Source organism: Lontra canadensis, unplaced genomic scaffold (genome assembly GCF_010015895.1).
Source record: "Lontra canadensis isolate GAN:19392208 unplaced genomic scaffold, GSC_riverotter_1.0 scaffold9, whole genome shotgun sequence".
Classification (NCBI taxonomy): domain Eukaryota; kingdom Metazoa; phylum Chordata; class Mammalia; order Carnivora; family Mustelidae; genus Lontra; species Lontra canadensis.
In genome coordinates, this window is record NW_022631003.1 from 19,662,543 (window position 1) to 19,689,811 (window position 27,269).

Here is a 27,269-nt window from a genome sequence, read left to right on the forward strand (position 1 = left end):
GGAGAGGGCCTCTGCGAAGGCCCAGGACACTGCTGCCGCAAGCCTGTAGCAACCAGGAGGAGGCCCACAGAAGTGAAATGAACTGAGGCTGGAGAGGGAGGCAGAAGCCAGCCATTATAGGGCCTTGTGAGTCTGAAGGATTTGGGAATTTATCCGAAAAGCAATGACACATATTAGGCCACGGAGTTATATAATCTGGATTACATTAAAATATAAAATAAAAATACCACTTTGGCTCCAGAGTGAGTAATGGATTGTAGGTGGCAAGGCAGAACGTAGGAGAAGTGCAGTGAAGAGGCTCCTGGGACACCCGGAGTAGGGGAGATGCTCTCAGCTTGACTCGGCTGCTGGCAGGAGAGGAGGAGAGCAGACACCCTGAGAACTCCGCAGACAGACCTGGGGACTGGGACGCGGCAGGAGCTGCAGTCAAATTCTTGACAGCTCACAGATTTGTCCTGGTTTAAAGGGCTTGCATAATTTGACTTCATTTCTTCTCAATGGCCACTTTTCCTCTTCACAAATAAATCCACTCTAGTCCCCCCATGGCCCCCTAAAATCAAAGTTCAGTCCTGACATTCTGAATCATGTTTCTCCCCCAGTCTAAATGCCCAGGCCCATTCCCCTCCAAATCATACTCATCCTCCAAGGCTCGGTCAGAACCCCAGCGCCGTAACTAAATCCTCCCAACCCCTGCAGATAACACCCCATCACACCGTGACGTCCACGTCAGACATGTTTCCCCAAACTGCTGGCTAGGTTCTTAAGGGCAAGGCCCAGCCTTTTGCTTTTCTGGCGGCTCAGCCCAGGGCCCAACCACAAAAGTGCCAACGAGGCCCTGAGAGATGAACTGGATAAAAGAAGTCCTGGGCCTGGCGCTTCTCCAGAGCCACAGGTGACACAACTGGGGCAAGGCTAAGGCCATTGCGGTCATCGAGGCTGCTGTCACCTCGCTCATGCAGACGATCAAGAAGAGGAAACAAGGAAATATCTGCAATCTGGCCTGCGGGCCGTCTTTAAAAAAGACCCAGCCACAGCTGTGACTTCAGCACCGGGAGCCGGGGGCAATGACATAAACCAGCTCACCACACTGGCAGGCAGCAGCCAGAGAGAGACGATCCAGGCAGCGGGGCCTCAGGCCAGCTGGGGCTTGGGCGCACAGCTGCCAGCGAGCAAGACGGCACCGGTGTTTGGTCTGCTTTCAGGGGCTCTCAGTCTCTGCAGCTTTTTAAACCCAAGAACAGCAACTCCAGGGCAACTTAGTACTTTTACTGAAACCCATCCATTTCCATCTCCTTTACCAACTACCGCAGGATTTGAAATGGGATGACTGAAGAGGCCCTTCTCTAGACAAAAGGACAGAAATGTCAAACTGGGTCACAGAACTAATGGTAACAATAGCACGCAGCGTAAAACCTGTCACCAGCAAGACAGGGCTCTACCCTACTTTCCATTAGGAAAGACAGTGAATCCACTAAACCAAAGCCATATCTTTATTATACAGATCTACTGACTGAATCTAGGTCTCTGTTACACTGAAAAAGTGTACAGTCAAATATATTTTTACTCCCTCCTGGTTCTAATGAGACTAGAAAATCTAACACAAAACAAAGAAATGTGTACTTGGCCTTTAACCACTGCAAACATTAACCTAAGACCTTAGCTGTCTTCCGAGACAAAATGTTTGTAAAAGCCCTTAGCATTTTACTGACATTGTACCTAACAGTAAATGCTTAATAAATGGTATCTTCTATCATTATTCAGAACTACCCTTCAGCATAGACCAGAGGAGTTAGACTTTTATGTGGTGATCACCCTGGCTAAAATAATGTAATGTTTTTTAAAAGTTTTATAAATGGTATATTTTCATACACTGCTTCATTCCATAAAATGTGGAAGTAAGAATAGGACTCTGAAATCCACAAAGCGTCCGAGAAAGGGCTACCACAAGAAGTGCCTTCAGTCCAGCCTCCTGATGAAATTCCACAAGACTTTGGAATTACTGCTGATACGGGCCTTGGGCCCGTGGTGGGAATGAGCTTGGGAGAGTCACTCAGGGCTGGGTTATTTTCCTCCTCTGTAAAAGGAAGGGCTGGAGTCTGTGATTCACGTGTGCTGTTTTGCTATAGGGTTGGTTATCCTGTGTCTCATCAGAGGACAGAAATGAGTGCTGCAGAGTTAATTACTGTGTGGGTCCCTTTTGCTTTTACTCAGAATTATAGCAGTGAGGAAAGAGAAGGAAATAACAGCATTTCTCATCTTTAGGTTGATCTTTATTTCTATGAACAACCCATCTATTCTCTTTTCTCTATTAGTTAGAAATTAAAGTTCGCTATTTCTCCTTTTCTCTTCTAGATTTATGATCAGTCTGGTGCCCTCAGAAATACAACAGACGGGGCGCCTGGGTGGTTCAGTGGGTTAAGCCTCTGCCTTCAGCTCAGGTCATGATCTCAGGGTCCTGGGATGGAGCCCCACATCAGAATCTCTGCTCAGCAGGGAGCCTGCTTCCCCACCCCCACTGCCCCTCTGCCTGCCTCCTAGTGATCTCTCTGTGTCAAATAAATAAAAAAAACTTTAAAAAAAAAAGGGGGGGGACACAATAGACAAAGGCAAGTAGAATAAAGTGATACAGTGAATGAGGCCAAGAAACAAGATTATTTTTTAAAGAGAACAAGTTTTCTGACCATTACCAAGACCAAAAAAGTTGATCAGTCAATGGTGGCAACTATTTATTTTCTGAGGACAACAGCTTTTAAGGGAAGACGGCCACTACAGAGACTCCACGGCATCATCTAAGCCAATCCTCACAACCAGGACCCTCCATGATGGTCATTTTTGTGAAACAAATGTTTACGACACCCATTCCGTCACTCCATTCATTCAAATTCTTTGCCTTGTTTTCACAGATGGCTGTGGGAGCATACACGCATTTTTAAACTGCTTATTAAATAACGGATTTCACAACTGAAAAAAACAATGGAAAAGATGGTTTTGTCATCATCTATACAACAATGATGATGGAGAACGTCCCACAGGAATCCAAATTCATTCTTTCTTATTCAGATGAGGCTGCTACTGGTAATTATACCCTTTACTCATCCGGGGTAGGATGCTATGCTTTGGCTCGGCTTGATTATTGGGAGACTTCCTAATGGCTAAATAGAACAGTCGATTTATATTCACCTTTAAGAATTTATAGTAATTATCACGACCATTCTCAGTTTATATGGTTTCACAGACTCGTATCTTCCTATGAGTAGAGCGAGATCTCTAGAGCTATTAGCTTTTTATCAACACTCATTATTTAAGGATCAAATAAAGATACACACTATTTCATCATGGTATTTTTATTAGCTTTTAAAATCGTGTTTAAATCTACTTAAGTAGATGGAAACATTTTCATATTAGATACTTTTCCCATAAGAGCTATATGTTTGCTCTGACTGAATATACTTTGTAAATCATTTATTTCAAAACAATCTCAAGTTTTCACTACACTTTCAGATTAGTTCCATCACTGTTTAATACAATCACTTATATTCTACACTAATAGAATAAATCACATGAAATATAAATGGGACAAACCTACATGTAAGCTAATTTATACATCAAATATTTACTGAGAACTTAAGAAGTTCTGGGCCTTGTGGGGGAACACAAAGATGAAAATGACATAGACCTCAGGTGGAAAAAGAGAATCTAGTAGGGGAGTTAGACTAATAAATAAAAAACAATAATATAAGATTTAAATAATATTTTAAGATAATAATGAAATATCGTATATGGCTACCAAATTAATCTTGGGAATACTGACTGGTTTAGAAGAGGGGAAAATTGGTCAGGCAAGGGTCAAGGTGCCAGGCTGAGGAGGCCTGCATGAGGCCAGTACAGGCAGAGTTCATTGCAGAACCAGGGTCCAAGTTTTAGGACTTGAAGCCTTGGTAAAATGGTCTCCCCAATGATCAGCTGCCCAAGTGACTTAAGAGAACCGCTTTCACCTGGTAGAAACAAGTTTAAGGGATGCCTGGATGGCTCAGTTGGTTAAGCATCTCCCTTTGGCTCGGGGCATGATCCCAGGGTCCTGGGATCAAGCCCTGCTTCGGGCTCCTTGCTGAGTGGGGAGCTGCTTCTCCCTCTCTTTCTGCCTGCCACTCTCCCTGCTTGTGCTCTCTCTGTCAAATAAATAAATATATACAATCTTTAAAAAAACAAAACAAAAAAAAAAAACAAGTTTAATAAGCTAGACCCATCCCCAAACAGGACCTGTTCCATATTAAGGAATTAAGCCCATTCCAGTAGAGCTTCCTTCAGTAACCTTGCATTTCTTTATGTCCCAATAACTAGGTCCTATGGTAGGTGTGGGTCGCCACTTGTTGGAGGGAGCCAGCTCATTAAAACACTTCTTCTGGGGCACCTGGGTGGCTCAGTGGGTTAAGCCTCTCTCTGCCTTTGGCTCAGGTCACGCTCCCAGGGTCCTGGGATCAAGCCCCACATCGGCCTCTCTGCTCAGCAGGGAGATTGCTTCCCCCTCTCTCTCTGCCTGCCTCTCTGCCTACTTGTGATCTCTGTCAAATAAATAAGTAAATCTTTTTAAAAAATAAAATAAATAAACACTTCTTCTATCAGTTCCCTGAGGATGTCTTTTTGTTCCCCTTCTCTAAAGCCATTTTTTCCCAGGCAAGGTGGCCCTGAGAATGGAAATGGAATTTGGACCACAATTCTTTACTTCCATATCTAATGGCCATAAAAACCATCTCACATCTGATACTTTCTTCCCAAATAATCTCAGAGTAGCTGACAGCTCTAAACTGATGGAGAAAGCACCTCGAAGAAATCACCGCATCTCTCTGTTATGAGGCTGACCACCATCTCCAACTGCTGAAAGCAACAGGGGCAGTTGGCAGGGGACACAGTCTCCAGTTACCCTATCACTGTCTGTAGCACCTGTGAGAAGCCTGTGGGCTTTTCCTGTTATTTCCCGCCCCCCACAAAGTACTAAAGAAGCCTCCGTCATTATGTCCACGACCATGAACATCCGAGCAGCTGGACCTTGACAACAAAACGGGCTGCCAAGAAAGGACAGGGGAGCCTCCCTGGAATTCTCTTCCACTTACCGCTCTGCTGCCTACTCCCAGGAGCAGACTCGCTAACCCAGGGAATTTCTAGTTGGTCAGGGGCTTCTGGGTGGCTGGGAGGCTTTCAACCACCCAGAACCCTCACTTAGGTTATCGTAAGAGATCTGGCTGCTCAGAAACTCCCAGATAAGACAATTCAATTTAGTCCCTGAAGCCACCTCCTAAACTAAAAGATACACAGGATTCTGGGGTGTGGACCAGGATATGGTACCATCAGTACATTCAGTGTGGTTCTTGGAGCTGCCAGGATAGACTCTCATTCAGACCCAGGCAACCCAGGCAGCACTTCCTGGACAAGATGGGAATGTCAGGGTTTTCTGACTCCGTGTGTCACTCCACATGTCAATCCACTGCCGGCCCAATCTAGCCGATCAGACTGAAAGCTTTCTCCTCCTTGTCCAAGGAGTGCTCCTCCCAAACTGACGCAAGGCTGTTAAGAACCTTCCCAGGGAACTAAGGAGCGCTCTTCGTTAAAGCAGGGAAAGAGTATTCAAGGAACTAAACCCCCTGTGCTAGAAACTCAGCAGGAGCTCACTCCTGTGGGAATGTCTGCTTGGCCATGCTATCGAGTCAGAGCCCCACACAGGCAAAGTGTCTCAAACAGAGGGAGGTGGGACAGTCACTTTGCCGTGAAGCACATCTTGGTGGATCCTCTTTAAGAAAAATCCTGGTCCTATTAATAGCATGCCAAGGTAAAGTCCTCACTGTGCCTACAAGAAACACGAAAGGAGTTCTTAAACTCTCCAGATCAGTTTAGTGGAACTCCAGTAAAAGTTGTGTTCACCACAGCACAATCCGAGGAGAAGAGCGCGCCTATCAACAAGAAACCAAGCCTGATACTCTAATTCTCAGTCACAGAACTCCAAAAACTTCTAGGTGTGTTGGCTTTCCCCGGGATGCTAACAGAAAGACCAGGAAGCATCAGAGCTCGAGCAAAAGGTGTGGCAGCAGATGACCAGAAAGAGACAGGAAACCAAGCCTGCTTTCTGAGACCTGAAGCAAAAGCTGACTAGCTAGAACTGGAGACTCAGAAATCTTATCTGAACCTTCACAGAGATGAAGTGTTAACACAACAACACCTGATTAATCCGATTCTCTGAAAACTGAAACGTTTACACTTCTAAAATCAACTGCCAACGACATCAAGTTCACGGTACCCTCCTTGCAACAAAAGACTGAGGTGTGAAAATGATAGTATCGACTATATTTTGTTTTCTTAGATCACATTTTTAAAAGCCCTCTTGCCTTCCATGGTAGCAGAATCTGCAGGACACAGCAGCTTTGTGTTAAAGGTCACTGTGCATTGTCACACTGTATTCCCCACCTGTGAGCAAAGGATGAACACTGCTTTGGAATTCAGTGAAATGGAACTTGCTCTTAAAATAGCTCTTCCCAGGTACTTTATAAAATCATTTGCTTAGTCTTTGCAAACTGAGATCTTTTTCAGTTGTAAAAACAAAATGATAATACACAATTACGTGAGTTTTTAAACTGTCTCCCTAATCACTAGAAGAAATAGTTTATACACATTCTCCCCATCATTGCTCATAATAGGTCTGAGAATGGTGAGCTGATCTGCTAGAGTCCCCAAAACTTTAATAAGAATTTGACACCATGACACTGGTCTGGTTCTTGCCACAGTGGGTGGGAAACCAAGAGCAGGAGCTGAGAGGTAGAGCGTTTCGTGTCTGTAGATCCCAGATGAATGGAAAAATCCCCGCGAGAAGCAGCACACAGATCTATGTGACATTTCTAGCTAACAAATAAATCCCAAATGAAGAGGCATGTGAGCTAAGTGACAAACACACAGACTACTGTGGAAGAATGGTAGTCCCGAAGTGAAACAGAACAGTGTGTCCATTAGAACCTGTGAATAACTCCACTTCCCCAGGGTACTGGCAGCTGCGATGACCTACTGTACTGGAGCTCCCTGTGAAACGCTGCTTACCGGGAGCAGGGAGCGCTCTGCAAGATACAAAGTCTGCTCAAGTCTGCCACAAGCCTTACCGGCAAGCAGGTGAACGGAGCTGAAGCTCTTCTCCAGTTTACCCAGAAGTACAGTGAGAAAGCAGTCTGAAGACAGAGAGGCAACATCTTGGGAGCTCTGGTCGTAAACTACAACCCTCTGACCGCAGTCGATATCCACCTGCAGGGCAAATGTGAAGCTGTTAGGAAGGAAGCTGCAAAAGTAATCCTGGAGGCCAGTAGCGTCCCCACCCACCATTTTCAGGTGATAATCTGAATAAAAAGGACACGCTGTCAACGGACTGGATAAACCTAGCATACAAATGGTTTAAATGCTTGTACAGATCAACTTTGAAGAGCAAAACTGATGCTATTTCTGTGTAGGTGTGCTCGAATCTCCTTGGTTTAAAATCCTTAAATGCTATAAAAGGCTAAAACTTATAAAACAAAATAATATGCAAAATAAACCACCAATCCTTCAATTAAAGAAACATTAAAAGGTTTTTACATAACAAATCAGCTGTTCAGTAAAATTAAAACATGAACTTATTTTTATTTCTGAAGAAAAGAAATAGCTTTACCTATCACAAGGATGACATTTTGGAATTCCAAAAACAACCTTCCTTGAAGATAAATTATATCCCTAAATCCTGAACAATGGTACCTTCCCTCCCCACACATAAACAGCACTTTTAATATAACTAGTTTCCATTTTCTTCCCAAGGCACTTGAAAAGAATGATTTCCTTTCAGTAAATTTGTAGATAACACAGAATATATTTAGTAATTATTGATACATGTTCTATAAATTATCATATATTAAGTTACTAATAATTAATATCACGTTATCAACTATTACTACTTATTAGTGTTTAAAATTTTTTTTAAAGTTTAGCAAACCATTAATAGGAAAACACAGCACTTGACCAAATTAAAACAAATTATCCTTTCTGTATAGTTTAGAAATATTCTTAAATGTGACTGTGTGGTTAGTAAATTACTTTGAGGTATCCCTAAGGTACCAAAGTTTAAAAAGCAACCAAAACTTCCTCAAATTACTTTTCCCCTTAAAAGCAAGACTTTGTTTTAAAATTCTTCCTCATTCAGGGTGTCTGTTTTAAAAAGAAAGAAAGCACTTACCTTCTGTTTTGCCGAATGCTGGATGAGCTCTGTAATTAACACTTTGTCCTGTTGCAACCTTCGCTTCATAAGCTTGGAGCAGTTGATATTAATGGCTTCCAAAATGTGGGATGTATTGTACTCCACAAATGGCCGGCTATCAATTAGCAGCACTTTCTCTGTTCCACTTTCCAGCAGAGCCACCAACCTCTCAGTAACAATTTGAGTTCCAGTCATCTCATGGGCCATGACAACAATAAGTCTTCTTTTCCCACCTCCTTCTTTAATTTGCCACGATGATGTAATGGTGGTGTGCTCAAAGGCTCAGCCACTCCATTGTCCTACAAATGTATGAGGTCAGGCTGGTGGTGACTGGCAAAAGGAGAGTTAAACCCATTTTCAGCAAGAGCCCTCCAAGTGAATGTCCCTTTCTCTTTCCCCGTTGATGTGCTCTTGCAAAGCACTCTCCACAAAGCAGTCCCTCACATTTGATTCATAAAGAGATGACTGGAATAACCATCCACAACAAAAGATGCTCTGGGGCGGCCAGTGCATTACATCATTCTTTACCTTCGCTCCTCGCTCCAACAGCTTTACACTGGGCTGAAAATCCTACATGAAGAGAGAAAGACAGACAGAAAACAAAACACAGGGTCAAAAAAAAGAAAGAGCATCAGATTAGCGAGAGCATATGATTCATAATATTTACTCCATTAATCTAATTCCATACTTGATGCACTGTTTCACTTGAACAAACAAAAAGAACAAATGGGCATGGCTTTGGAAAACCACTGATGATAATTCACATTTACACCAAAACATAAAAACTCAAAGAAGACAAGAGAAGACATAGTCATGAATTATAGTGACCTGGGGCCCAGAACAACATGCTTGTAGTATGAGACTGACAGAGCTATAAAAAGCTGCTTGCGGTAACATTTTTTTCCAAATGGGGTTCCTCCATTTTATTTGCTTATTTCTTGAAAAGAGCACAGAACAACAGTCTACAATACAACCAGGTAAGCAAGCCCACACTATCAAGACAAAAAAATCTTTTCTGATGGCCTGAGAACGGCATGTGAACACACGTACACTCACACACACATGCACCAAGCACCACAGCAGCCCCTGTAAACGGCCCTTAGGAAAACTTTCCATACATTTCAGCTGCCTTTTAAGGAAGAAAAGGAGCAAAAATGGCCAATATTCCTGTCATACCAACTGCTGAGCTCACTGCTGGGGGCCTGGGATGTACCCAGCTTCAACCAAGGCAGTCTCACAGCTATGGCCCTGGTCAATCCATCGCCCCATTCCTTGACCCTTCACAGGCTTACCCCTCATTTTCTTGCACCTCATTCTTCAGTGAATCATTGACTCTCAGCCTTAGAAACTCTCACATTGTCACCTGGGGCACCAGGTCAACAACCACACAGCAAACATGCAGAACCCTTAGTACCTGACCCAATGCTTTCCCCTTCTTGCCAAACTCCCACAACTGACCACCTCCTCATGGACACTGGTGGCAGTTTTGTGCCCAGAGCTCGGATCTCACCCTGACCTTCAGCATTGTCAGATTCCTAGCTCCCTGGCTCATCTCCGCTCACAAGGCACCCTCTGCTACATCTCACTAGAAACCCACTGCTGGCATTCACCTTCTACAAGGGAAACTATACAATGGCAGAGATTTTATCTCCTATCTCCACAGTGCTTTGCAGAGAAGATACTCAATTCATGGTGTTGTAAGGAAAATCCTCCACACATGATTTAAAATACTGAATAAATATCTAGTTAACGGATTTCCGATCAGGATAGTAAAACCCTCAAACATCACTGGATCCTGTTCCTCTAATGTCAGACTTACAGATGAGGAGCTGAAGCAGGGAGGATACCAAGAGGAGTGGCCCTGCCACTTGTTACTTAACTCTGGAAAATCATGTAACATCTCCGGCCCACGTGCTCCTCATCTATAAAATGTAGCTACAATATAGGTCTTGTCTCCTCACAAAGTCTGTTCAGAGGACAAAATTATCAAAGTTATCTAAAGGCAGTAAAAATGCAACTACTTGGGGCACCTGGGTGGCTCTGGTGGTTGAGTGACTGCCTTCAGCTCGGGTCATGATCCTGGAGTCCCGGGATCGAGTCCCACATCGGGCTCCCTGCTCAGCAGGAAGTCTGCTTCTCCCACTGACTTCTCTTCTCTCATGCTCTCTTTCATTGTCTCTCTCTGCCTCTCAAATAAATAAATAAAATATTTAAAAAAGAAAAAAGAAAAAAAAATGCAACTACTTATGTAGAAAAAGGAGGGAAACTGCTCTAAAGATACCAATGGTGGCCAGAGCTGCCTTACATCCGGAATCTACAAGACCTCTTCAGCAGATAAGCACAGGGGCAATTCCACCCTCCTGTATAATCCAGCCTCACCCAAGCCGTGCCCTCGCTCTCCGTCAGAGCCAGACAAACACGGAGTTAGAAGGCCCCTGAGAAATCCTCTCTCCCGCCCCCCGCACCTGACAAGTCAGCTCCACAGAATACACCACTTGGCCATTTCTTGTCTTCATTATATTAATGTATTTTTAATATAGCTGAATGGCAACGAGGTACAAAAATCATCTCCATCTTCAACGAAGAAGCTAAAACAAAGAATCTATACAGTGAACCAACGAAGATACTCTGGCAGAGTGCCTACAAGGATGCAGCTTCAAACCGAGTCCCTACGGCTCAGTGACAGTTCACAGCAGAGTGAGGTCCTGTACTCAGATTGTCTGATCCCCAAACCAGGGCTCCCACTACTGAGTTACCCTGTTTTCCCTAAGTACCCGTTCCCGTAATGAAACTGGACTGAGAAAGAATGGCTCAACTTGTCCATGAGGGTGCCCTGGTGGCACAGAAAGTGGAAATCTGAGAATAGGAGCAAGTTGATTCCAACAATGGCACTGGGTATCCGAGTCTGATTGGCTCCTCTCGATGATAAAATCCGGATGGGACAAAGCAGTTATCTGGGTTAGCAGATCAAGGGACAAAGGGAGGGAGAAGACAGCAAACATGCAAAGTTGAATTAGAAAGTTCTCATCTTTGCTTCCCTTCAGCCAAATCTCCTAATCCCAAATCACCGAAACCAAAGATAGGCTATAGCAAAGTTCTACTGGGCAGAAAATGGAATCCTTACCCAGAGAACCAGAGTCAGGACTTCCAGATACAAAAAGACCCTTCCCCTGACCAAGAAAAGATCTGGGCAAGGTGACCCTAATGCAAGGATGCAACTGAAGCACAGCACTGGATGTGAAATGAGGATAAAGTTACAGCCCTTCATGTCATACTGAGGCCAGCTGGAGCCCTCCTGTTATAGCTTTATGCCCAAACTCGGATGTTCCGTAGTCCCAAATCAATTATGAGAGAGGCAGAGCCCTGCCAACGGGGTGAGGGGAGTAGGAGAACAATAGCCTTAAACCTTATTTATCTAAAGCTACAGAATTTTGGTTAAGTCCTCATCCTAGGCTACAACTCTAATTTAAAAATTTCTGGGCATTCGCTGTTTATTCTGAAGAATGTCAATACCCTGAGATCGGAAACATGCCTATGATAGTTTTGTTTTTGAAAACTTTTGCATCGGGTAGGATTTAAAAGATGACAAGAGAACATTTCTATTGTCGGCAAGACCACGAAGCTAATCTTACCCAAAATTTCTACAAGAAGTCAAAAGGAATAAACATTCTTAGATTGAACCATAAGGGCCCAAAGGCATATTACAAAGTCCAGGTCACACCCAGCATTACTATTTATCAATTTACTTAAACAATTTTTTTTAAAGTTTTAACTGTTTTCTTTACTTAAAAAAAATAAAATCTCAAAAGATAAAAGGAATCTCCACATCCAACGTGGGGCTCAAACTCATCACCCCAAGATCAAGAATCACACTCTCCAGAGATGCCTGGGTGACTCAGTCGTTAAACGTCTGCCTTCGGCTCAGGTCATGATGCCAATGTCCTGGGATTGAGCCCCACATCGGGCTCCCTGCTCAAAAGGACACCTGTTTCTCCCTCTCCCACGCCCCCTGTTTGTGTTCCCTCTCTGTGTCTCTGTCAAATAAATAAATAAAAATCTTAAAAAAAAAAAAAAAAAAAAAAAGAATCACACACTCCACTGACTGAGCCAGCCAGGAGTCCCTTTTCTATCCATTTTTAATACATAACAAATTCACTGGTGCAAAAAAAGGTATAAAATGTATACATACCATGAATATGTACAGTTTATTGTATGTTTGTTACATCAACAAAGCTATTAAAATTTGCCACGATACTGAAACCCAACAAATACATTAAGTGAAAAACAGGAAAGCACTGAAAATTCTTCTCCTACCCTGGTCCCATCTGCCCAGGTCCTCCCCCTGCCCTGTAGTGGAAACCACGGTGAATAATTTCTTCTGATTTCATCCAAAGATTTTTTTTTTTAATGAATACAGAGTAAGATACAAATATGTAGTCTTTCTCCTTTTCCCCTTTGTTCAACTGGTTACACAGTACATACACTTGTTGTGCATCCTGCTTTCTTCTTTCACTTAAAACCACTATAGTGTGATTTTTTCTTATTGCTCTCTTGGTTGCCTGGGGACCACGGTGAGGAGCCCTGCACACCCTGCCCCCCGCCACCAGACACCCAGGAGATGGGACAGGTGGCCGGAGCAGCTGAAAAGACTCTTCTGAGGAGATTGACATTGATGGGATCCCCCAATCTACCATCAAGGAAATGTGGGTGGCAGAAGGCCCTTCAGAAGAAAACAAAGATAAAGTCGAAATGGATAAAAAACCTCAATGCGAGGCAGGAATCTATCAAAATCCTAGAGGAGAAATTAAGAAGTAACTTCTTCGACATCGGCCACAGCAACTTCTTTCAAGACATGTCTCCAAAGGCAAAGGAAACAAAAGCAAAAATGAACTTTTGGGACTTCATCAAGATCAAAATCTGCACAGCAAAGGAAACAGTCAACAAAACAAAGAGGCAACCCACGGAATGGAAGAAGATATTCGCAAATCACACTACAGACAAAGGGCTGATATCCAAGATCTATAAAGAACTCCTCAAACTCAACCCACACAAAACAGATAATCACGTCAAAAAAATGGGCAGAAGACATAGACACTTCTCCAAAGAAGACATACAAATGGCTAACAGACACATGAAAAAATGTTCATCACTAGCCATCAGGGAGATTCAAACCAAAACCACACTGACACCAGTTAGAGTGGCCAAAATCAATAAGACAGTAAGGAACAAGTGCTGGAGAGGATGTGGAGAAAGGGGAACCCTCTTAACACTGTTGGTGGGAGTGCAAGTTGGTGCAGCCACTTTGGAAAACAGTGTGGAGATTCCTCAAGAAATTAAAAATAAGACCCAGTACTGCAATTGCAGTACTGGGTCTTTATCCCAAAGATACAGATGGAGTGAAAAGAAGGGCCACCTGTACCCCAATGTTCATAGCAGCAATGGCCACAGTCGTCAAACTGTGGAAAGAACCAAGATGCCCTTCAAAGGACGAATGGATAAAGAAGATATGGTCCATATATACAATGGAATATTATGCCACATTTTGAAAGGATGAATACCCAACTTTTGCATCAACATGGACAGGACTGGAAGAGATTATGCTGAGTGAAATAAGTCAAGCAGAGAGGGTCAATTATCATATGGTTTCACTTATTTGTTCAGTATAAGGAATAACATGGAAGACATTGGGAGATGGAGAGGAGAAGGGAGTTGGGGGAAATTGGAGGGGGAGACAAACCATGAGAGACTGTGAACTCTGAGAAACAAACTGAGGGTTCTGGAGGCTAGGGGGGGTGAGCCTGATGGTAGGTATTATGGAGGGCACGTATTGCATGGAGCACTGGGTGTGGTACACAAACAATGAACTTTGGAACACTGAAAATAAAGAAAAAAGAAGACAACTACAGAACCCTTTCTATGCATATAGTGAAGTTTTCTATTTCTCTAAAAAGAAGTCAAGAAATCCGTATTTTTCAGACCAAAGACTAGTAACCTTAACCAGGGCCACTAAACAAATATTTGCAAAGCTTCCCACTTTGAGAAATAAACATTTTAAAAAACTAGGGCGCCTAGGTAGCTCAGCTGGTTGAGCAAATGCCTTTGGCTCCAACTGCCTTTGGCGCCCAGATTCCCAGGATAGAGTCCTGCATCAAGCTCCCAACTCCATGGGGAGTCTGCTTCTCCCTCTGATCTTCTCCCCTCTCATGCTCTGTCTCTCTCTCAAATAAATAAAATCTTTCAAAAATAAATAAATAAATAACTTTATTTATGAAGGGAAAGAGATAAGCTGCGGGAACATTTTAGTATAACAAAATGACTATACAGGTCAGTGAACAAAATGGGCAAATCCCCTTTAAGAAATGCTAATTTGGGGATATTTTGTATTTACCAAATGATTTCTTTTAGATTTCAATATTTAATATTAACATAAATTATATGGGAATCTTTCCCTTTAATATACAATTTTTAAGTTTATGCATAATTTATTTCATGTTTTAGATTTCATTTGGTTACCTATGGAAATTTATCTATGATTTTATCATGGAAATCAGTGGAGTTTTATTTACTGAAATTCACTCTACTCTGCAGAGTATCAATGAAATGAAATATACCACTGAATTAGTTATGTCAGAGGACCTTAAGCCGAACACTATTTTAATGATAAGATGAGCAAGTGGAATTTGTTTTCATTAAAAGAACATACGGGGATGCCTGGGTGGCTCAGTTGGTTAAGCAGCTGCCTTCGGCTCAGGTCATGATCCCTGGGTCCTGGGATCAAGCCCCGCATCGGGCTCTCTGCTCAGCAGGGAGCCTGCTTCTCCCTCTCCCTCTGCCTGCCTCTCTGCCTGTTTGTGCGCTCTAGCTCTCTCTCTGACAAATAAATAAATAAAATCTTAAAAAAAAAAAAAAAAGGCATACAGTCTGACTATACAAAAACCAGTATTGGCCTCTAAAGCAATTAGCTATAAGGAAACATTTTTTCCTTTTGATTTTCTTTCCTACTCATAACATAGCCTTAAAGCTAGTGCCCAAATAGAAAATTTCTTAACGGTTGTTTTTAAACAATGCCATTGAGCATCATCTCCCTCCTATTCTCAGAGGAGGTGTTATTTTTTTCAACTGCCCAGGCAAGATCCTGGCGTCCAGGTCAGTCACACTGACACTTCGTATATTCCGCCAGAAAAAAAGTGAGAACCTCTCCCACAGATGTTCCCCCTTCTACCTACCCATGGGTTATTTTCTGCCAACGGCAACAGCTCATCTGTCACCAGGTCCTGCAGCCAGGGCTACAGCGGGTGGGTAAGGGGTGCCTGCTGGCCTGATAGGTGGGACCCGTGGCAATGCAGGGCTGCCTCTCAGAGAGGCACACTGCCATTTTAAACACTTCCTTCGCAAAGAAATTCTCAGAAGGAAAAGGATCCTACAGCTATGGGGTGCTTAAACCGCCAGCTCAGCAAGGAGAGTGACTGAGCTTTATTTGGTTGGGCGTGAGCTCAAGTTCAAACTCTCAGAGAATTTATGGATAGGATATAATTGGGTAAGAAGTTCGCTTTTATTAAACTACAACCCAGCCTTAAATTTGTTTTGCTCCAATAAAATTAAAGAACTAGACAACAAGATACACTAAACAGCCTTTCAGCAGAGCCTTAAACATAGATTTTCAATAAGAGAAAATTGACCAAATCAAAAGGGAAAAAAGCAGGCTATCATGTCTGGAAACAAGCAAGAAATCTTTGATTCTGACCGTCTACACTGATTAAAGCAACTCTGCCTCATACGCTGGGGTAAACCCTAACAAAAATTCTGAAGTCTGGTATTTGGTAAAACACATTCAATAAAAAAACCAAACCAAAACAAACAAACAAACAAACAAAAAAACCCAAAAAACAAAAAACAAAACCACCCTCACCAAAGCCGAGAAGACTAAATGAGCTTAATGTATTTTCAGTTGCCTATTAACGTATTGACCGTATTTTCTTACCCCAACACAGAGGACACATTTTGGCAAATGGTGGCAATAATGGGATAGATACCTTAACGCACAAGTGTCCCGACAGCACTGGACATGCAGACAGCACTTGTTAGCACCATAAAACCCAACCCTCTCCCCCCAACTGAGAGCACTGCTGAGAGAACCCAGTCCTATCAGAGGCTTCCTCAGGGACCCACAGATGAAAGCTGGAGAAGCAGCAGTGCTTCAGGGACTAATATACTGTTTTTGCTTCAGACACAGGTTGGCCCAGGTACAGTCCGGGTCAGAGAGAAGGCCTCACCAACTTTCTGCTCAGGAGGAGCGCTGCACTCTTGGTGCTGGCTCGCCCAGAGCCTTTGCAGCACTGCTTCCTGTTTATGCTCACATGTCTGTCTCACTAGCTTGGCCTCCCCTGATCCATCAGAGTTCCCCTCCTCCTCCCCTCCTTCCACCACCCCACGTGCCTATTCCAGACCTACTCCTTGCACCCAAAGCTCCCTGACTTACCCCTCTAACATGCAATGCTTTCTCCAGGCACCTTAGTTCAAATAAGGACTCCACTACCTAGGGGAGGAGCCTGGATAGGAGGTAGTCTTAAGGGAACGGGAATGGAAGGATCCTTGGATGAAGTCTGTGGGTAAGAGAAAAAGTAGCCAGTGGCTGGTGTAAACCAAGAGTCAAGAGACAATGTTCTAGAAAGGTATTTGCAATAAAGGTGGGCTGGAGGCAGGAGAGGAAAGATTCAGACCAAACCAAACAGAGGTCAGATGGGGACTAACATATACATCTTGGTCTCCTTGGGCACCTGTCAGGCCTACTGTAACACATTCACTCAACTAACAAATAGTTGTTGGGCACCTCGTAAGTGCTAGACACTGCCGAAGAAATGCAGCAAAAATGAGCTAGGTGAGGACTCCTGCTCTCCAGGGCTTCTAATTCAGCAACAGGCAACACAATAAACAGCAACAACACAATAGTCTATAGGGACAGATGGTGGCAAGTGCTACGACGGAGCAAAAGCAAAGCAGGGAAGGAACATGAAGTGCTGCGGTGGGTAGCTGCAATTTTAAACCGAGTAGTCAGAGATGACGGTTAAGTACAATTCAGGAGGAGGGGAGAGTGAGCTATGTGGACACCAGCAAGACTGTGGCTCTCTACATCAGAGGACTGAGGCCAGGGAAGACAGTGCTGGCCAAGGTAATGCGGAACCAGGTGAGTGCTAATGGAGGACATGGCAGGTGCTCCACCCTTCTTCAGAATGACAGTTCTCTCTTTCCAAAATGAAGCCTTTCCAGACACTCAAACATTTAACTTCAGTGTGAAATGTACACACACACAAATTCAGTATAGTTTGTTCTTAAAACTACAGAGGGAGAAGCTGAGGTTCCTGTATTAGTGCATTCCTTGGCAAATTAATAAAAAGAAGGTTCTGTATGAAAAGACTATAATAAGAAAGATTACTATTAATATCAATTTAATATAATTCTTCTAACTCTACAAATGTGTTGTACCTAATAATGGAATCTTGGTTTTACAGCACAGAATGCAGAAGGTAGCAAATGTAGCATAGAACATAGTCAAATGTCAAAGACAGGTTAAACAAGATGTGTGCTTGAACACATCTGAACAAGAAGGGAACAGTTTAAGGGATTTTTAAATTTAAAAATGTTAAATATGTCCAAGGAGTTCTCCCTGTCAGACGGTGTATCAAATACTTAACCACAAGGACTCTGTAAATTAGATTACTGTATTCCAGGGGCTGGTAACACTAATGTAAGCTTATAACCTTTATCCATGTGCCACTTTTACCCACTCTACCCCCAATACAACAAAATTCCACTACATGAAAGAAAGGTGTACTTTCCTGACAAAGCATGAAATTACTAACGATACTATGACCGGGGAAGACATATGGACAATTTGGAACACAGTCTAGTGGAAGAGAGGATATAATTTAATTTTTCCAAAAAAGATCAGAAGGCTGTAGGAACAAACAACAGAGAACAATCAGAAACCATGCACACCAAACCTTCCATCACTCACACTCAAGCCTGTTTGTAAAATATTCTGGAATGTTACCTACTTTAAATCTCTTCATACTAAAATAAGTAAATCCAGAATGCCAAACTATATTCTCTCAAAGATAATTTCAAAACGGCTTAAAAGGATGTTTTCAAAGTGAATTCCGAGAAACTGCTTCACCTTTCAGTTAAAATACACATGAGAAATACTGGGAAAAGCCTACCTGTGCAACAGAAGGGAAGTAAGTAACTTACAAATCGTAATAAAGCCTGCAACACAGTACCATGCAGCATTTGTAAATCACGGCATAAAAGCGTACCTCTTGACAATGAAAGATGGTCACGATACATGAAGAGAACAAAATCAAGTCACAAAACAGGAGGTAAAGTAGAACCTCCAATAGCTACACACATTCATGCACATAGGATGGGTACATTCAAAATGTCACAATAGTTTCACTGGGTAATTAAAGGTAACACTTATTATATTCTTTTCCACAGTCTTGGGAACTACAAAAAAGTCTCAGAAAAAGGAAAAGACAGACTCAGAGCCACTAATGTAGCCACAGAGCAGTCCTGTACGTTACTCCTTATTAAGACTGTTAAGAAAAGCATGGGTTGGAACAAGGTAAAAAGATGAGCAAACACAATACAGGAAAACTGATGTTTACCCTCAAGGTAAAAGCTGCATCTGCTTCACAAAAGAACTTACAAAGAATTATTTTCAATAACAATAATGTTGGGGTGAGGGAGACAGGAAAAATTAAATTTTAAATCACACACTTAGGACTATAAACCTGGACTTTCAGTAGGGCAGTTGGGGTAGGGCTTTTAACACAAGAGGTTTCTTCTGTACACAAAGAATTTATAGCTAGTTTTCTTTTTAAAATTAATATATTCCTTGACACTCTTAAAAATGTATTTCAATTTATAGTTTCCAAAATAAACCCGCTTGATGCATCACAAATGAAACCCAGGACGACTCTCATTCCTCTCCCTGGAAAAGCACAGATTCTTTTAACCAAGTATACACAGCAGCCTGGTCACTATTCTGAGCTCCTAATCAGACACGCACAACAAGACTCGAACGCATTCCAGGCGTGGCCTTCTAGCCTGGAACACACCTGCTTCCAAGGCCCTGAGGCTAAAAATAACTCTGGGGCCTCTCACTCTGGCCAGCAGAGGCCTGGGGGTAGCTGCAGGCCCCTTGCTCAGCTTCACTACCAGCAAAAGCAGGGGCTGCATAACTCTACAACCACAAAAACCTCCACGACAGGCTTCTTTCCCTCTGTGCCAATCACCTCCATCCGAGGCCTGCTCGTTTTCTTTGCCCCTTCACGCCAAAAACAAGTATGGGAATTCAGAAACAAATAAGGTTTTATGATGTGTTGTTTTTAAAAACAACAACCGTGGACCAGAAGGCTCAGGAGAGGATTCAGGAGACCTTGTTCCTAATTTCAGCTCCTCTAAAAAGACACTAACAGGGCACAGCAAGAGTCATGTGACATCCTCACACCTGTGGTTTTCCCACCTGCAAAGGAAGGACTCCTGTCATCGCGTAACACCTAAGGACCACTTCGCTAAGGATGTGATGATACCACGGTCAACAGGCCTCAGTGAGGTGCCCCCACAGGACAGCGCCCCAGGACTGGCTTGATCATTAAGCCATCATGTTAAGGAGTTACAGCTTATGTCCCACAATACAAATCCAAACAGGTACCTCCTGGGCAAGGAGTAGGGCAACTGTTCCAGATCATTTCTTCTGTGGTGAGGGATTTCCAAGGTTTGCTCCAAGACAATGACTTCCACTTCTCAGCCAGCCCCATGGCACGAAGGAGCTCCCTCTGGGGCTTGTGACTCCACAAGGTAAAATAAAAAGGGAGGAAGGCCAGGGGCGGAGGAAGATGGGGCAGCAGCACTGTTCCCTCTGGGCTCCTAGGCTGTGCTCATTTAAGTCACAGCATCTGTCCTCACACTTCCCCTTCGGGGCCCGGGGAGCTAATGATGTCAGGAAGCCGCACCACAGGGCAAAGCAGGTGGCAAGGCCAGGACCTGGGCGAAGAATCGCAGTGCCACAGGACAGCCAGGGGACCGAGCAGCCGCGATAAGAACCACAATCCTCCCTTTCTTCATCCTAGAGTTACTTTTCCCACTCTGCCTTTTTCTGTACCTTCTCCCTGTAATTTGGCTCCATCCCATCCTCTAACTGTAGTCCCCCCCCCCACCATTTGTTCTTAGAGGCCCTATCTCTCCCTCTCCCCTTCATTTCATCTCTCCTTTCATGATGATAACCAAGACTCTTCTCCGGCTAAGCCCTTATCATGAATCCGCTCTCTGTTTTGAGGGGAGAAGTGCCAGGGCCCTCAATAAGGGCTGCTATTATAAGGGCATGGCCACTGCTCCAGACCGCTCCAGACTCAGGTGTGCAATCAACCCTGAATATCTTGTATCTGTCACCGTAAAATAAAGTTTTATTTCAGAGGCAAGAGAGAGAAGCGTTCTCCAGTTGAGTATTTCACACATGACTATACTGAGACAGATGACTGACCTAGGATCCTCCGCTCTCACCAGCTCTCAAGTGCCCACCTGCTGATCTAGACGCTACAGGTAAAACCCTCTCTAAACCTCAGAGGAAGACACAAATTCTCAATTTTTCCACACCAGATTGCTCAGAAAACGAACAAGATCTGAACTGTCATCTAGTGCTCAGACTTTTACAGGAGAAGGTAAGCTCTGCACACGTGGACAAAGCGGTCTTCGCCCCGAGTCAGACTGCCACCTGTGCCCGCAGCGTCCCCATGCTGCCGTTCTCTCTGTACCACTGGCCTCAGGGGCCACTAGTTCTCTTCTCCGCTGAGCCCAAGCCCATCCCAGGAACCTTCAAAGAGAAGAAAAGGTAGAGTGGAAAACTAAGTATCTACAGGTCCCTATCTCAGCTCCCAGTTCTATTAGCTCATATTTTAAAAAGGATTTCCCAAACAATTTGAATAGCAAAATAAAATAGTAATAGATTATAATCCACTGAGTTAAATAAATACCCATGAGTCAAAAACAACAACAACAACAACAACAACAACAACAACAACAAAAAAAAAAAAAAACCAAAGATTTCCTGAAAACAACTGCTCAAGAATGAAAGAGGATGGTGTTCCTAATGGCTCTCTGGGTCTTTTTTTTTTTCTTAAGGTTTTTCTGTCGCCTTTTTGGTGGTACTACATTCTGGTTTGACGTCAGCCAGGTTCAGGCGTGCCATGAAGCAGGGGACACTTTCCTATTGAAGCCTCAATTTCCCGCTCTGAAAAATACCTGTGTCTGTATTGGTTTAAGTTGAATTAACCTAGGTTTCTAAAACAATATGGAGTACCACGGAGGAAAGAAAACAGAATGGACGGAAAGCCCCTGATAATACTTAGCTGAAAAATGACATCTGCGCAAATATAAAAGGACAACGTGCTAGCAGGTGTACGGCAAGTCAAAGAAGGAGGATTTTGAAGGAAAACAGGAACATGAACTACCAGAGAGAAGAGGGAAGAAAATTCTAAATGAAGAATACGCATGAGCAAAAGTAGAGGGACAGGGGCGCCTGGGTGGCTCAGTGGGTTAAGCTTCTGCCTTCAGCTCAGGTCATGATCTCGGGGTCCTGGGATTAAGCCCCACATCGGGCTCTCTGTTCAGTAGGGAGCCTGCTTCCCCCACTCTTTCTCTGCCTGCCTCGCTGCCTACTTGTGGTCTCTCTCTCTCTGTCAAATAAATGAATAAAATCCTAAAAAAAAAAAAAAAAAAAAAAGTAGAGGAATAAACTGTGCAGATTTCCCCGGCTAGAGCACAGATGGTAACAGCAAGTAACAGAACTAGTTGGTGAAGCGAAAGGGCCAGCCGGTATGAGTTCCTGAAAGTCTAAAGCCACCTAAGCCACTGTGAGCTTTATGAACAGAACATGAGAACACTGCTGGAAGAATTCCACCGGTAATTTTCTATGATTGAAATAAGGAGAAAATGAAAGCAAGGAGACTGACTAGTTAAAACCTATACAGTTTTCATTGTCTAAGGTCAGGCTTTGCTAGAGTGGGGACTATAAAATCTGACAGGAAAGGAAAGAGCCAAGGAACTGGTGATGGTCTGAATCCAAGGCAGTACACCTGGCACAAGATATACTCTTATTAAATAACTGACTTCCTGCCTGAAGCTGCCCATGAAAATGGGTGTTTAGGCTACATTACCAAGTTATTCTACAATATAAACATCCAGAAATCTCTCAATACCCTGTTCTGTCCCTGTTTCCAATGAACCAATATCAACCAAAAGGAGCAGTATGTACACGTTCAAGTTTTACTAGTTAGATCACTGTTCATAAAACAGAAGATTAGTCCTGTTAAAAGGCCAAAATAAGCAAAGCAGAATGCAAACAGAGGTAATGCTGAATGTTGCCATTATGGGTGACTTCCTCCTACATATTTTTCAGTAATTTCTAACATTTCATTTTATACTCACACACACACACATATATGCACATAAAAAAGATGTATTATCTTTTGCAACAAAAAAATCTAAGGCATATATTTTTTTTTTCTAAAGATTTTATTTATTTGACAGAGAGATCACAAGTAGATGGAGAGGCAGGCAGAGAGAGAGAGAGAGAGAGAGAGAGAGGGAAGCAGGCTCCCCACTGAGCAGAGAGCCCGATGTGGGACTCGATCCCAGGACCCTGAGGTCATGACCCGAGCCGAAGGCAGCAGCTTAACCCACTGAGCCACCCAGGCGCCCCAGGCATATATATTTTTTAATCACTGGTAACTCATGTCATGCTCATGTTGTTCAAAGGAAGAAAGTAACTATTTTGTATGAATCATTAATCAAAGTTGGTTTTTTTTGTTTGTTTTTTTTGTTTTTGTTTTGACAGAAAGAGAGAGAGACAGCAAGAGAGGGAACACAAGCAGGGGGAGTGGGAGAGGGCTGAAGGCAGACGCTTAATGACTTGAGCCACCCAGGCATTCCCAAAGTAAGTTTTAACACAGAATCATGGGATTCATGCAACAGTGACTTAGCAGTGTGGAAAAAAATTAAGAGATTTTTTTCAAAATTTAGGGGATTGGCTGCCCCTTCGGCTCAAGTCATGATCCCAGGGTCTTGAGATCAACTCCCAAATCCGGCTCCCTGCTTAGCAGGGAGCCTGCTTCTTCCCCTCCCACTCCCCTTGCTTGTGTTCCCTCTCTCACTGTGTCTCTGTCAAGTTAATAAATAAAATCTTTAAATAAAAAAAATGAATTATGTATCACTATGACAGTCCTGCTTCAAGGTGTGAAGCATTCATTTGTATTCCATACAAAGCAATATAAATATATACAATTTAGTACAGGGCAATGTCCCTTTTCCAAAAATAACCTGCACTATCAAAGACCATATAGTAAAAATTAAAACTGAAAGCACAATTATTATAAATAAGTTTGCGCAAGTGAAGTTTAGTATAAAGCAGACCACAGTATTGTCCATTAAGAACTCAAAGACTTAAATACCAAAATACCTAGTTTCACTATCATATAGAAGGTAGTCCATGGCACAGACCCCAACAATAATGCTTACAAGGCTCCAGTGTTTTATCTCACTGCACAGATTCTCAACTAGGTACAAAAGAAACCTACCACCATTTGCTATCAATATAGTTAAGCATCACAGAACACTAACAATCAGAGACTAAAAGCCCCTCTAAGCAAAATACAAATGTTCAGTTTTTTCTCTTGCAAATAGTGCTTGTCCTTCTGAATTCTGGGGTTGTGGAACACAGCTAAAATGTAAAACTCAAAGAAGAAAAATAGTTTAGTGGAATAGATGTGTTCATTTATTGAACACCTACTACATTTAATTTACTATAGAGCAACTTCTCAGTTTCATCTAACTCCAAGGATCATTTAAGGAATTTGATTTAAAATATGATAGAAATGATCACCCAGGCTCCGTCCCTGGAGACAGATACTCAAGGTCTCAAGTGGAGACTGTGACATTTAATAAATGTCCCAGAAGATTCTTCAGATCAGGCAAGTTTGAAAAACACGGCCCTAATAATACACAGGGTTCTCTCAATGTTCACACTCAATCAGTTTGTCAAGACCTACTGTTTCTCCATCTCTCTCTCAACTGGAGGACAAAAGGTACGAAAGCTGTGTTTGAACTGAAAATGGCAACGGGAATTGCCAATAATGGGAGGAACAGGTTATCAGCCTGAGAGAATTCAAGTCTCAAAGCTGCAGTGGGCATTCCATTCACTCCCAGTGCATGCTTTCTGACGGGTCAATAATATTCCTTTTATAAAATGTTAAGTACTTGCCCAAAGTCACACAATTCGTTATGTTGGAACAGAAACCAGAGCTCCTACAGAGTAGTGCTTTCCACAACCCTATAGGGTTTTGGAACATTTTTCAAATTTTAATAGGCTCCTGAAAGGCACAGAAAGCAACAGATTTCAAAAGATGAGGGAAAAAACACACCCTTTTAAACACCTGGGATGTGTGGCTGTGAGGAGAGATGGCCTCACCACTATTTGCCGAGAAATACCATGTGACGGGCACCTGTGACTCTTGATCTCAAGGTTGTGGGTCTGAACCTCCCACTGGGTTTAGAGATTATTTAAAAATGAAATATTTTGAAAAAAGAAGAAATAGCCATGTAAGAAGTAGCAAACAAAATGATGAGACAACAAGCCCCATAGAACATTCATGAAGAATAAGGAACTCTGAAAGCAGAAGCTTGTCTGCTTCACTGGGTCACCATAAAAACACAGTGATTATGCAGAAGAATCGTATTTTATAAATTGTAACACTTGCTAAAAAGGGAATAACTCAATACAGGATTAATGGAGGAGCATTCTGGCTAACAGTAGTTCTGAACCTTGGCTGCACATTAAAATCACCTGGGGAACTCTTAATAGCCTCAGGTATCTCAGACTAGTAAGTCAGAATCTCTGGGAAGTGGGGACCCAGGCATCAGTATTTTTTACACAAGTAGACAGAGGTAGATTCTTTACTGCCTCCCAAGGAAGGGTCGCAAAAGACAGGTCATTTGGAAGGCAGAGTTTAAGGAGAAAAGGAGAAATTGGGTGACATACATTATACTGAAATCCGTCTCACTTACATCTTGAAGTGTATGTGTTCTAATATCTGCTCAAAGTCTGGGATTCTGAACATATCAGGTCATAGATCAAGTTCTCAATGTCATAGCTTCTATAATTCCAAAAATAATGACAGACCACAACTCACTTATGACACCCAACAAAAGTCCACAAGGATATGCTGGGGCAAAGAACCCTGTTCTGGCTTAATAAAACAGTTTATGGTTGAAGCAATCTAGTTTCCAATCTTTCTTCACTGTTTTTTAGATGTATCAAGAAAAGATTTTTCAAGGTTGAAAGGAGACAAGAGTTCAGTGTTCACCTGTGAATGAATACAAGTTAAATAAATATCTCCACCCAGGAATTTCCCATTACTAAGGGCAAATCACAGGGCATACAATCTTTTGTAATCCCTCCCTCTGATCCAATCCTGTAAAACTTCATTTGATAAGCTGATGATGGAAACCAAGATTTGAGCCTCTAGCCAAACATCCCTATTACATGAAATAAAGGACATCCCCACCCTCCTCAGCAGTTACCTAAAAAAAAAAAAAAGGAAAGGAGAAAGAAATGGTAGCATTCAACCAGATTCAAAAGGTTTTATTCAAATATCCCTTATTAACACACAACAGAAGAAACACCATACTTGAAAGTGCTCATTTGACTCACTCCCTTGAGCACTGGGTCTAACTTGTGGCTCATACACTTATATAACGGTTCTGAACATCTGGTTTATGCAAGCCTTTTTGTCCAGGCATCTTTGAATGACACAATACCCTAGAAAAAAAGTTGGCACACCAGATACCTATAAAGTTCTGTATACAGGGTGCTCCAAGAGTGGGAGAAGAGAAAGGTTTTCTAGTGGTGATGTCTGAAAGTCAATAAGGAGATGATAAATCTCACCAACCTCTATTTACTCTGGGTGCTCTCCTACCCCAACTCCCCAGGGTGCTCTACAATCTCTCTGTATTCACAAATCACTTCTGGCCAAGAGAAATTTGGAGGGAGTGGGGACATGACTAGCCAGCACACGCTTACAAACTTTGGAGGCAACTTCTTTTCATCTGGACCCCGAGGCTGGCTGCTTCCAGGAGGCAGGCAGTTTGCAGCACTGACTTAGCAGAGGGAAAGGGTAGGGGAGAGGCAGACGGATCCTCTTCCTTCAGGTCCCAGGTACACGCAAGCCCCCTGCCCCAACACAAATACAAACATCAAGAGAAGCGTGAAAGGAAAGGACCGCTTTACAACTCTGACAGTTTTCTGACAAGATTACAGTGACATTTCAGCCCATCACCATCTCCTACAAAGCGCAAGCAGGAAAAGTAAAAGAGGAAGTCTTAGTAAAATTAGTCCGTCTTACTGGAAGGTCCAGTAAGGCAGGCAAAGCTCTAAGTGCTCAACAGCTACACAACCTGGAATAGTTGTAGACAAAAGTTAGCTGCCTCGACATTATGATCCTCAAAATTTTTAGTCAACAGACCACTTCAGAATGACAAAACTGCCATGTCTTCCCAACAACTGTGTCTGATTACTCATGACCCATTACAAACCCTGACAGGAAACAATGACCAAGAAAGTTCTGCTGACTGCTATAACATACGAAGCCTAGATCAGAATTTAGATAAGACAGTATTGAAAACAGGCACAAAAACCAGTACAAGAATGTTCCCAACAGCATTTATATGACGAATGGCTATGCAAAACATGGTATATATCCACACGACGGAGCACTATTCAGCCATAAAAAGGAATGAATATTAATACCTGCTATGACATGGACAAGTTTTGAAAACATTATCCTAAGTGAAAGAAGCTAGACATAAAAGGCTACATATTACATGAATCCGTATACATTAAATGCCCAGAATAGGCAAATTTACAGAGACAGAAAGATCAGTGGTTGCCAGAGGGCTGCCT

The 27,269-nt window shown here is 42.7% G+C and overlaps 1 protein-coding gene across 8 annotated transcripts in view; it reads right to left on the reverse strand.

Annotated features, from left to right (window-relative positions):
* The window catches only part of DUSP16 (dual specificity phosphatase 16), an 80,456-nt gene that overhangs the window by 31,654 nt on the left and 21,533 nt on the right, over positions 1-27,269 (reverse strand). For 3 of the 8 annotated variants that reach the window (XM_032855021.1, XM_032855017.1, XM_032855020.1), the window contains 3 exons: positions 8,786-8,827; positions 8,237-8,556; positions 7,140-7,278 (listed from right to left, as the gene is read on the reverse strand). In XM_032855021.1, coding sequence (XP_032710912.1) covers positions 7,140-7,278; positions 8,237-8,464 — 367 coding nt within the window. In that variant the 5' untranslated portion in view covers positions 8,465-8,556; positions 8,786-8,827. Of the gene's footprint in view, positions 1-7,139; positions 7,279-8,236; positions 8,828-27,269 lie in introns of all 8 variants that reach the window. The other 5 variants (XM_032855016.1, XM_032855014.1, XM_032855015.1 and 2 more) reach the window with 2 other exon arrangements.